Source organism: Mizuhopecten yessoensis, unplaced genomic scaffold (assembly GCF_002113885.1).
Source record: "Mizuhopecten yessoensis strain PY_sf001 unplaced genomic scaffold, ASM211388v2 scaffold557, whole genome shotgun sequence".
Taxonomy (NCBI): domain Eukaryota; kingdom Metazoa; phylum Mollusca; class Bivalvia; order Pectinida; family Pectinidae; genus Mizuhopecten; species Mizuhopecten yessoensis.
The window spans coordinates 37,820-50,245 of NW_018403606.1; the positions used below are offsets into that span (position 1 = coordinate 37,820).

At 38.7% G+C, this 12,426-nt stretch overlaps 1 protein-coding gene across 1 annotated transcript in view; it reads right to left on the reverse strand.

The window, feature by feature from the left end:
• Positions 1-4,578: 4,578 nt before the first annotated feature.
• Positions 4,579-12,426, reverse strand: part of LOC110450856 (adenosine receptor A3-like) — a 17,747-nt gene continuing 9,899 nt past the window's right edge. Inside the window, exon 2 of the mRNA XM_021498630.1 lies at positions 4,579-6,770. Within this exon, the coding sequence (XP_021354305.1) occupies positions 4,953-6,119 (1,167 nt within the window). The 5' untranslated portion in view covers positions 6,120-6,770 and the 3' untranslated portion in view covers positions 4,579-4,952. The remainder of the gene's footprint in view (positions 6,771-12,426) is intronic.

Here is a 12,426-nt window from a genome sequence, read left to right on the forward strand (position 1 = left end):
GGGTGGGACCAATAGGGGAAATAGAGTTGAATTAAGGGATTTTATCCTAATTTAGTCTGAAGCATCCTTGGACCAAGGGGACTCATTTTTAGCTCACCTGCCCGAAAGCAAGTGAGCTTATGTCGTGGTGCGGCGTCCGTCGTCCGTCCTTCGTTGGTCAACTTTTCCTTTAAAAAACTTCTACCGAAGAACGGACAGGCCTAAAGTCATGATATTTGGCTGAAAGCTTTGTAGGTAGGAGCCCTACAAAGTTTGAGAACGAAAATGACCTTGACCTACTTTAAAGGTCACAGGGGTCAAATATGTCAAACACTTCAAACGACTTCTTCTGAAGAACTAAATCGTATAGAATCTTCATATTTGGCTGATTGGTTCCTGGGATAGAGCCAAACAAAGTTTGAGAATGAAAATTAGTTTGACTTACTTTCAAGGTCACAGGGGTCAAATGTGTCAAAAGCTTCAATTGACTTCTTCTGAAGAACTGAAAAGTATAGAATCTTTATATTTGGCTGGTGGCTTACTGGGATAGAGCCTAACAAAGTTTGAGGAAGAAAATTAGTTTGACCTACTTTCAAGGTCACAGGGGTCAAATGTGTCAAAAGCTTCAAATAACTTCTAATGAAGAACTGAAATGTATAGAATCTTTATATTTGATTGATGGCTTCCTGGGATAGAGCCTGACAAACTTGAGGATGAAAATGACCTTGACCTTCTTTCAAGGTCACAGGGGTCAAATGTGTCAGACACTTCAAACAACTTCTTCTGAACAACTGAAAAGTATAGAATCTTTATATTTGGCTTGTATCTTCCTAGGAAAGAGCCCAACAAAGTTTTAAATGAAAATGATCTTGACCTACTTTTAAGGTCACATGAGGCAGATATGTCAAACACTTCAAATGACTTCTTCTGAAGAACTGGAAATTATAGAACCTTAATATTCGGCTGGTTACTTCCCAGGAAAGAGCCCTACAAAGTTTGAGAACGAAAATGACCTTGACCTACTTTAAAGGTCACAGGGGTCAAATATGTCAAAAACTTCAAACGACTTCTTCTGAAGAACTAAAAGGAATGGAATCTTCATATTTGGCTGATGACTTCCTGAGATGGAGCTTAACAAAGTTTGAGAATGAAAATGACCTTGACCTACTTTCAAGTTCACAGGGGTCAATTGTGTCAAACACTTCAAACGACTTCTTCTGAAGAACTAAATCGTGTAGAATCTTTATATTTGGCTGGTGGCTTCCTGGGATAGAGCCCAACAAAGTTTGAGAATGAAAATTAGTTTGACCTACTTTCAAGGTCACAGGGGTCAAATGTGTCAAAAGCTTCAATTGACTTCTTCTGGTATAGAATCTATATATTTGATTGATGGCTTCCTTGGATAGAGCCTGACAAAGTTTGAGGATGAAAATGACCTTGACCTTCTTTCAAGGTCACAGAGGTCAACAACCTTTTATTGGAATGGATTCATAAGATTTGGCTGGTAGCTTTTGGAATAGAGCTAACCTATTTGAGAAGGAAAATGACATTGATCTACTTACAAGGTCACAGGGAAAAATATGTCAAGCATCTTCTGAAGAATCAAAAAGCATAAATTCTTGTAATAATATTTTGCTCCATCAACAGATGGAGCCAACAAAGTTTGCGAGGGAAATATTTTTAGTGCAATATAATATTTAATGAGAATATTTTGCTATGACTGCTTAAATATTCAGGTGAGCGATACAGGCCTCTTGTTGTATAAACAGTGGGTTGGTTCGCCTGGGGGCAGAGGGACGGGGCCAAATAGGGGAAATTAATAGAGGTAAAACCTTAAAAATCCTTCTTCTAACATAGGGATTAAAGGATTTTATCCTAAATTTAGTCTGGAGCATCCTTGGGCCAAGGGGACTCAATTTTGTATAAACAGTGAGTGTGGTCCCCCTGGGGGCAGAGGGACAGGGCCCAATAGGGGAAACCTAGCAAATTCATCAAATTTCTTCTTCTGCTGTTGGAATGACAGGATTTTGTCCAAACTTGGTATGAAGCATCCTTCGGTGAAGGGTAACCAATATTGTATAAACGGTGGGCCTGAACCCCCTGGGGGCAGAGAGGCAGGCCCAATAAGGGATATAGAGGAATAGCTTTAATATCCTTTTTTAGCTTTTTTAGGGCCAAGTGAGCTTATCCCATGCCGCAGCTTCCGTCGTCCGATGTCCGGCGTCCGGCGTCCGGCAACTTTTTCCTTTAAAACGCTACTAGTCCTGAACGGCTCAAAGGATTTTTGACCAAATTTGGTCTGGAGCATCATTGGCCAAAGGGTTCTCAGTTTTGTATAAACGGAGGGTGTGGCCCCTCTTGGGGCGGAGGGGCGGGGTCCAATAGGGGAAATAGAGGGGTTTTTTTCCTCCTGCTATACAAGTGAAGGGATTTAAAGCAAATGCAGTCTGAAGCATGATTTGGGACAAAAGAATCAATTTTGTATAAACTGAGGTGTGTGGGCCCCCTTCTAGGGGCAGATGGGTGAGGCCCATTAGGGGAAATAGAGGAAAACATCAAAGATCCTTCTCCTTTTGTACCGATGAAGGGATTTTGACCAAATTTGGTCTGGAGTATCATTAGCCAAAGGGTTCTCAGTTTTGGTTAAAAGGAGGGTATGGTCCCTCTGGGGGCAGAGGGGCGGGGCCAAAAAGGGGGAAAATAGGTAAATCTTTAAAAATCTTCTTCTTCTCAACCAATAGAAGGATTTTGACCCAATTTGTCCTAGAGCATCTTTGGACAAAGGAGACTCAAGTTTGTATAAACGGAGGGTGTGGCCCCTCTGGGGGCGGAGGGGCGGGGCCCAATAGGGGAAATAGAGGGTTTTTTTTCTCCTGCTATACAAGTGAAGGGATTTAAAGCAAATGCAGTCTGAAGCATGATTTGGGACAAAAGAATCAATTTTGTATAAACTGAGGTGTGTGGGCCCCCTTCTAGGGGCAGATGGGTGAGGCCCATTAGGGGAAATAGAGGAAAACATCAAAGATCCTTCTCCTTTTGTACCGATGAAGGGATTTTGACCAAATTTGGTCTGGAGTATCATTAGCCAAAGGGTTCTCAGTTTTGGTTAAAAGGAGGGTATGGTCCCTCTGGGGGCAGAGGGGCGGGGCCAAAAAGGGGGAAAATAGGTAAATCTTTAAAAATCTTCTTCTTCTCAACCAATAGAAGGATTTTGACCCAATTTGTCCTAGAGCATCTTTGGACAAAGGAGACTCAAGTTTGTATAAACGGAGGGTGTGGCCCCTCTGGGGGCGGAGGGGCGGGGCCCAATAGGGGAAATAGAGGTTTTTTTTTCTCCTGCTATACAAGTGAAGGGATTTAAAGCAAATGCAGTCTGAAGCATGATTTGGGACAAAAGAATCAATTTTGTATAAACTGAGGTGTGTGGGCCCCCTTCTAGGGGCAGATGGGTGAGGCCCATTAGGGGAAATAGAGGAAAACATCAAAGATCCTTCTCCTTTTGTACCGATGAAGGGATTTTGACCAAATTTGGTCTGGAGTATCATTAGCCAAAGGGTTCTCAGTTTTGGTTAAAAGGAGGGTATGGTCCCTCTGGGGGCAGAGGGGCGGGGCCAAAAAGGGGGAAAATAGGTAAATCTTTAAAAATCTTCTTCTTCTCAACCAATAGAAGGATTTTGACCCAATTTGTCCTAGAGCATCTTTGGACAAAGGAGACTCAAGTTTGTATAAACGGAGGGTGTGGCCCCTCTGGGAGCATAGGGGCGGGGCCCAATAGGGGAAATAGAGGATTTTTTTTCTCCTACTATACAAGAGAAGGGATTTAAACCAAATGCAGTCTGAAGCATGCTTAGGGACAAAAGAATCAATTTTGTTTCAACTGAGGTATATGGACCCCCTTCTTTGGGGCAGATGAGTGGGACCCATTAGGGTAAATAAAGGAAAATATTTTCCCTTCTGTACAAATGAAGGGATTTAAACCAAATGTGATCTGAAGCATGCTTAGGGGAAAAAAACTCAATTTGTTTAATTTGTATAAAAAGGAAAAGGTGCATGTGAGGCCCAATAGGGGAAATAGAGGGAAATTGGGACATAACATAAAAACTCATTTTCTTGTTGTCTTTCCCACCAAAACAGATTTATATGTAGTTCTTTTTGCAACTTTGTTTCTTGTACTCCTTTGATAAACCTGAATGGTACTCAGCAGGTTTTAAATTGAAAAATAAAATACCAGGTGAGCTATTAAGGCCCCTGGGCCTCTTGTTCTTCCATTGGGATGAAGGTTTTTTGACCAAATTTGAACAGTAGCATCGGATCCTATTGGGAGGGAAAATTATGTATAAATTGTGGGTATGAACCCCCCCTGGGGCCTGAGGGGTGGGGCCCAATAGGGGTAATTTGGCAAATTCTTTAAGATTTTTCTTTTTCTTTTGTAGGAATGACAGTATTTTGTCCATATTTGGTATAAAGCAAACGTAATTATATATGAAAGAAATATAAATATATTAATCTTCTTTGTCACAAAAACAGCTCAGGTCGGCTGTAGGGGTTGAATCTGCGGACTTATCATTATAAAGCAGATAGCTATAATTCTCTGTGCTTTATGTCGGAGTTCTTGTAAAGTCATCAAAATGTACATGTAATTGTCTTTGTACAAATTTAAATTACAGGAAAAGAATATTTTCAAATTGTAGAAAAGTGGTGTCTCCTCTCTACCCTAAAACAAATATTTGAAAATGTTTGTATTCACAGAAAAAACAACCTACACAGTAAATGTCAAAATATTTACATGTATATTTATGTATTTACATTCACCCCTAGGTTTTATAGTCCACTGACTGCGGCATGGGTTTCTATGGTAAGTCCTCAGTATGGGCTTTGCAATACCATCTAACTTCTCTCATGCCATTGGTTTCATACCATCAAGAGTCTATTACCTTCTGTAGATGTTGTTTGACAAGTTATTTCCGTGGTAACTAGTCCAGTCTCCTATGAGCTATTATTTCCACACCCTGTCCAATGCCATCCAACCTTTCAGGATCTGAACTCTGTCCGGCTGATCTTAGGACATGGTTGTCCTCACTGTTTGACTTTGTGCTGTGGTTATTGCTTTGTATGCTGTACTCCATGACTCCGTTTCTCTTTTGTATGATGTTACAAGAACAACACAGCCTTTTGAAGGCTATAGTGAAGTCCCTTCTTAGCCAACAGTACACAATTGGGTTCACCATGGAGTTGCTCATGGCTATCAATAATGTTATGTTTTTGAATATCACCATCAAGTCTTCTGCGACGCCCAAATACCGTATGGGTCCGACCAAGAGAAACGGGAGCCAGAAAATAAAGAACAGGAACAGAATGAGAGCCATGATTTTAGCTGACTTTGCATCCTTCCGTAACTGTTTATCATTGTTACCTTCCGTGAGCTGTGGTATGTTGAGGCGACGGCGATGTATCCTAGCAACCAGGAAGATCCTGATGTACAAATACAGTGATACAACCAAACAGATTGCGATGGAAACAAAAACGGTCAACACAGAATAGATACGTGGGAAGATCACATAGAAGTTGCAGCTCTGATACAAGTCATAGTTGTTCCAGAAGTACGGAATGGTGAAAGTCACAAGGTCGTATGTCCACTGACCAATCAGGAAGCATTTGATTCGTTTGTGAGTCACGATCACATGATATCTCAAGGGATGGATGACGGCTATGTACCTGTCCACAGCGATGGCTACCAGACTCAGCAACGAAGCACTCGACGAGAAAACCACTATAGAATACTTTGAGATGCACATGTACTTGTATTTCTCTAGCTTTTCCCGATTGAAAAAGAATGCTGTGTACATAGGAATTGACACTGCACCCATTATTGAATCGGCAATGCTCAGATTGGCCACAAAAATGTTTGTCTTTGTACGCAGTTTAGGGAACTTCCAAAGTGAAATGAGTACAAGTAAGTTGCCACTACAAATGCATGGAATGAGGAAAGCTGAGATAATGCCATACACTACGTCAGACATATCCCTCCAAGACTGGTAATACTGGTAACTTGTGATGTTACTGGAATCTATAGATACCTCACTTAATAATCCAACATCACTTTCGTTATCCATTCTGAATGTTTGCTTTGTCACATTCATTGGAGTAGTTTGAGTTTCAAACAGTGTAAACCTAGCTTGGAACACTTTAAAACATTATAGTCTGTCATTTTGAATCCAAATGGTGACTTTCCGCTGATTTGAATGGATAAACATCCCTTTTGCTTGATATACTTGTCATAAGTTTAGAAACGTCTCTTTGTCTCCTTACTCCTTGTCATAACACAAGCTGTACTAGTCTGTCATTTATATCCAAAACAAGACTTTGGTGCATGCTTTAAACAGTTTAAAAATGTATTTTCCCTAATTTGTCCCCAGTTTGGAATGTATTCAAGTAGATTTTATACAATCCATTGATCAGTTGTACAGTAAGATGTTCTATGTACATTGATCATAGGAAAATTCTTTATAAACACAGTTGTAATGATGCTGGTTTAGAGTATCAATGATGGCTGCTTTAAAGACTCATGAAACAATTGCAATCAGTCATTTATTTGTTAGTTAGCCTTCAAAGGAACCTGTCCATCAGTATGATCCAGTATGCCAGCCTTTTAGCGTGTGTATCGTTACAGATGTAGAGTGCAGTATCCAGGTTTAATGCTCCGAGGACAAGACGATGCCCTTTCTATCAGACCGTCTTTCATGTGAATAATCACGAGACAGAATACAAGTGGGAGATCTCCTGACCACTGCCTGCAATAAATTGAAAATAAAACAGTAAATACACAATGTCTTTATTAATACAACGAACTACATAGTTATACTGTATTACATAAAATATGGGAGGGTAAAAGACACTTTCATCTCTACTGACATGTTTATGTGTATATGTGCAAAAACATAAAATGAAATAAATAAAAAAGGCGGTACCAAATGGGAAAATAATTGTCCGTAAATGGAAGGAGAAAACAACATCACTTTGTCAATGATGGACATGTAGACCGTGGACACATGTCATGAGTTCTGAGATTTCATTGATCTAGAGAGACGAAAGAACATTTATACTCAACTTGGACACAAGTACTGGAGCTTAAGTGAACGACAACTTGTATTAAGGCATCCTGATCAGTGACAATCTCAAATTTTCATTGTATATCAACAAAAGAGCAAAATTCATTGTTGGATTTCTAAGGAGAAATTAAAAAATCTAAAACAGTGACACTCTTATATATAAATCCTTATATACTGTACAAAGAGACATTGACCTGCTGGAAATATGCAACAGCATGAATAAGAATCTCTTGACCTGACAGGTCTTGCAGACAAACTACGAGAATGGTGAGTGTCAACAATGCTGTATAAAATCATCAACGGTCGAGTAGTCATCCCCTGATCAATATTTGAAACCCTGTATCAGCAAAGTGAGGAAAAAATGTATGAAAACAAGTTTACCAGTTTAAGTTATCGCAAGAGTGACATCTTCCAAAAAAATAATTTCCCAAGGATAAATGACAAGTGGAACATTTTAGATGAAATAACTGTTAAGTTAGACACTACAAACAATTTAAATCATGACTGACAACAGTGCCTGTGCCTGCGAGGCAACAAAATCAAGCAACATACAAATACAATTGTAGATCGTGGATACAAGTCATGAAGAACATAGACTCACAAACTTATCTGAAACAATTTATTTACAGCAAGCTGATCAGGCTCTTCTTACTTCTTACGAAATGGACAGATTTATTTGGTCGTTAAACATTATCCCAGCTCCGACCAAACAAACTTTTGCGACAGTAAACACCCGATGTAAATACACACACACACTAAATGGTCCACACCAGGCAGTGATTGGTATTCCAAACTTGGTAATGCTCTGAAATAAATACAATATCAAATACATGTACATGCCTGGTGCTATTAGTCACTGAAACATTAAATTACATCGCTGTTTAAGGGCGGATTGGTCGAGTGGTTAATGGTATCTGTGCTGTAGCATTCAAGTGAGGTGGCACTATAAATTATACCGTTGGAAGCATGGTCCCACTACAAACAGAACACAATACATCTCCAGCACACACACAGGCATACACACTTAGGGAGATATTATCCAGGTCCCACTTGTATAAAACATCTTAACTCTTGAGATTTCCTCAAGTCTTAAGATTTACCATAGACAATACATTGCTTGAGATTTTCCTTAACTTTGAGATGTTTTATACGAGTGGGCCCTGGTGGCATAGGACTAATACAATCAATCAATACATCCTCTTTAAATCTACTCCAAGGAAAAAATATTAAAGCAGACTGTTTTTTACGATGCTTCATTTGATAAATATTGAAATAATTCACAAGGTTATTATCAATCACGTGTTTAAATAATGTTAGACGCGAGATCAACATGAAAGTGAGCCGGGAAAAAACCCATGCTGTACGCATAGGCGATTTGAAAAAAAACCTAGCATAACTTACATGGAACGGAGCTTAAATTGAACAACTACATTTTCGTAATAGTATGGGGAAAACGCACCGAGATGTGGAAACGTAAGTTGATCAGCGATTCTCTGGCATAGGAATTTGGCTAAACTTTCTTTGTTAACGGTTACCTATTTAATAATACTTTTCACATAAACTCAGGTAACAACACAGTATGTATCAATTGATCTTTTATTGATGTTTGACATAAATAAATGTGTTGATCGTCGTTTGTCTTTGAGTTCCGTGAGTTGTTTCCAAGATGGCGGTCTGCCAGAATCGTCGATCTTTTCATGAAAAAAACTTCAAATTGCTTATACCTGTGTATTTTACGCACCCCCCACTTTGGGTATTAAATTTCTGAAAAAAAAGTGTGCAAATTACATGGTTTTTTTTACGGTAGTACTTAGCGCCTGATAATTATAAGGCAGCTCCTGCGAATTCCTCAATATTGTATTGATTAATATATACATGCTTATTGTATTGACTGTATAAAATTGTATATCTATGTACTGTAAAGTGCTTTAGAGTAGCTTATGTTAGCTAGGTAGGGTGCTATATCAAATGTTGTATATTTATTGAAAAATATTTTTTAAGTTTCACCAAAGTTCTTTTTTGGTCAAATCTTACAGTTCTCTTACCAAGACTAACCAAGTTTTCACTTAGGTATACTGTAGGTTAAAAGAAAACTAGCAGTGTTCCTACAAGGAACATAATACAGTAAATATTAACTGTCACTTTAGATCCAAACTTCAGATATCCCTTCATCAAGGGAGTAAATGGTCCTTACCATTCTGTCACCTCCATATTTGAAACAAGAAGTAATGCAAACTAACAGTAAGTTACAGTGTTACCATAACGCTACTATTAATGAATTGCCATTATACACAACAACTGATGACATCACTGTAACATGAGAATTGTCTGGGTGTCACCACTAGGACTGAATTTTTAGGTCACCTGAGCTTTAGCTCAAGTGACCTATTGCTATCCGTTTTCGTCCGTCGTCGTCCGTCGTCCGTTAACATTTAACATTTCAAACTTAAAGTCAAGTTCTGCTGGGCCGATTGCACTGAAAGTTGGTAGGAATGATCGCCTCATGGTCCTGACAAAGTGTTGTTATTTTTCGGGGTCGATCAGAAATCCAATATGGCCGCCACGGCCTCCATTTTGAAAAACTATTTCAAACTTAAAGTCAAGTTCTGCTGGGGGGATTGAACTGAAAGTTGGTAGGAATGATCTACTTATGGTCCTGACAAAGTATTGTTATTTTTCAGGTCAATCAGAAATCCAATATGGCCGCCACGGCCGCCATTTTGAAAACCTATTTAAAACTTAAAGTCAAGTTCTGCTAGGCCGATTGAACTAAAAGTTTGTAGGAATGATCGACTCATGGTCCTGGCAAAGGGTTGGTATTTTTCAGGTCGATCAGAAATCCAATATGGCCTTCCCAGCCGCTATTTTGAAAAACTATTTCAAACTTAAAGTAAAGTTCTACTTGGCCGATTGAACTGAAACTTTGTAGGAATGATCGAATCATGGTCCTGGCAAAGTGTTGGTATTTTTCAGGTGGATCAGAAATCCAATATGGCCTTCACAGCCGCTATTTTGAAAAACTATTTCAAACTTAAAGTCAAGTTCTGCTGGGGGGATTGACTGAAAGTTGGTAGGAATGATCTACTTATGGTCCTGACAAAGTGTTGTTATTTTTCAGGTCAATCAGAAATCCAATATGGCCGCTGTGGCCGCCATTTTGAAAAACTATTTCAAATTTAAAGTCAAGTTCTGCTAGGCCGATTGAACTGAAAGTTTGTAGGAATGATCGACTCATGGTCCTGGCAAAGTGTTGTTATTTTTCGGGCTATTAGAAATCCAATATGGCCGCCACTGCCGCCATTTTGAAAATACCTATTTCAAACTTAAAGTCAAGTTCTGCTGGGGGGATTGACTGAAAGTTGGTAGGAATGATCTACTTATGGTCCTGACAAAGTGTTGTTATTTTTCAGGTCAATCAGAAATCCAATATGGCCGCCATGGCCGCCATTTTGAAAAACTATTTCAAATTTAAAGTCAAGGTCTGCTAGGCCGATTGAACAGAAAGTTTGTATGAATGATCAACTGATGGTCCTGACAAAGTGTTGTTATTTTTCAGGTCAATCAGAAATCCAATATGGCCGCCATGGCCGCCATTTTGAAAAACTATTTCAAATTTAAAGTCAAGTTCTGCTAGGCCGATTGAACTGAAAGTTTGTAGGAATGATCGACTCATGGTCCTGGCAAAGTGTTGGTATTTTTCAGGTCGATCAGAAATCCAATATGGCCTTCACAGCCGCTATTTTGAAAAACTATTTCAAACTTAAAGTAAAGTTCTACTTGGCCGATTGAACTGAAACTTTGTAGGAATGATCGAATCATGGTCCTGACAAAGTGTTGTTATTTTTCGGGTCAATCAGAAATACAATTTGGCTGCCATGGCCGCTATTTTGTAAATACCTATTTCAAACTTAAACAAGTTCTAATAGGCTGATCTCACTGAAAATCGGTCTAGGAATGATCAGCTCATGGTCCTGACAAAGTTAAGTTAACATTATACTTAACTATTTTTTGCTCAAATTGGTACATATTTCAACAACAAAAATAAATACTGTAGGACTCAGGTGACCGTTAAGGCCCGTGGGCCTCTTGTTGTATGAACTGATATCTGACATGTTTTAGGCTATAACTTTAATAAGTAGGATTCTCATTCATTGTTTATTCAGGGAAACTCCAACAAGGTTTCACTGATTAGTCTGTCATGTGAGCAGGTTATATATGCTTGTGCAGGGACAGTATATATAGAGGGGATTGGCGACTCGATCTGCCCCAGTCAAGATTCTATAGAACGTCACTTTTGTGTTTTTTCACCGAACCGCAAAGTCATCGAGAGCCCCTCTCGATCAGCCCGCGCTTGCGCACTAGCGTTAAAATTAAGCACGCACCTGCTTTCGGTGTCATGTCAACAATCTCTCCGAGATCGAAGTGTTTTGATAACAGTTAGCCCTGATTGGGACTGTGTATTAATTAGTAGGTCTTCTTTTTATTACAGGGACGGCTATCGTTGCCACTATGTCTAGCCTTTCGGCTGTGTTGGCCAGGCTATTACAACAAATCACATTTCATAAAGCACGTTCCAGTGAAAATAATACTAATATTGACACTTTTTGACTCAAAAACAGCACAAGTTATTTGTTATTTTTTGCCATAAAAATTAGTACTACATATCAAAAAATTATTCAACTTTCTATCGCTGAAAATTTCAAAAAGAAGTATTTTTTAAATGAGCTGATCCTCAAATGCAGGGGATACTATTTTGTTGCGTTTAACATTTCCGGTTGTTTACGTTTTTTAACAACACAAGTCCTTCGTTACTCGGCTGTTAATTGATATCAATTGTTTAAAAAAATATAATCAATAGTTTATAAAATTAATCAAAACAGTGAGCAGTTACCAACTACTTTCGCAATAATGATTTACATTCCAGTGAAAAATAATGCTGATATTTACACTTTTTGACACAAAAATAACACAAGTTAAATTATATTATTTGCAATTAAAATGGGTTGGATCGTTATAAAAATTATTCAGCTTTCTATTGCTGCTAATTTAAAAAAGATCGGTCAAATACTTTTGGAGTGAGGTGGTTCACATACATTTGTGGGGTTTTTTTATCCCGCATTTTTGTCTATCAACGCCCATAAAACCCTTTCTTCTGGCCATTTAGGGCTAAACTTCACAGGATATTTTAAAACTGGTGACAAGCATTGTATATAAACCTCATTTTGGCATTTCGGGAAATGAACAATAAGAAATGATCAAACAAAATCTATGTTATTAATACATATTTCTTTTTTATGCCCTCACCATAAAATAGGGGGTGAGGGGGCATATAGTGTTG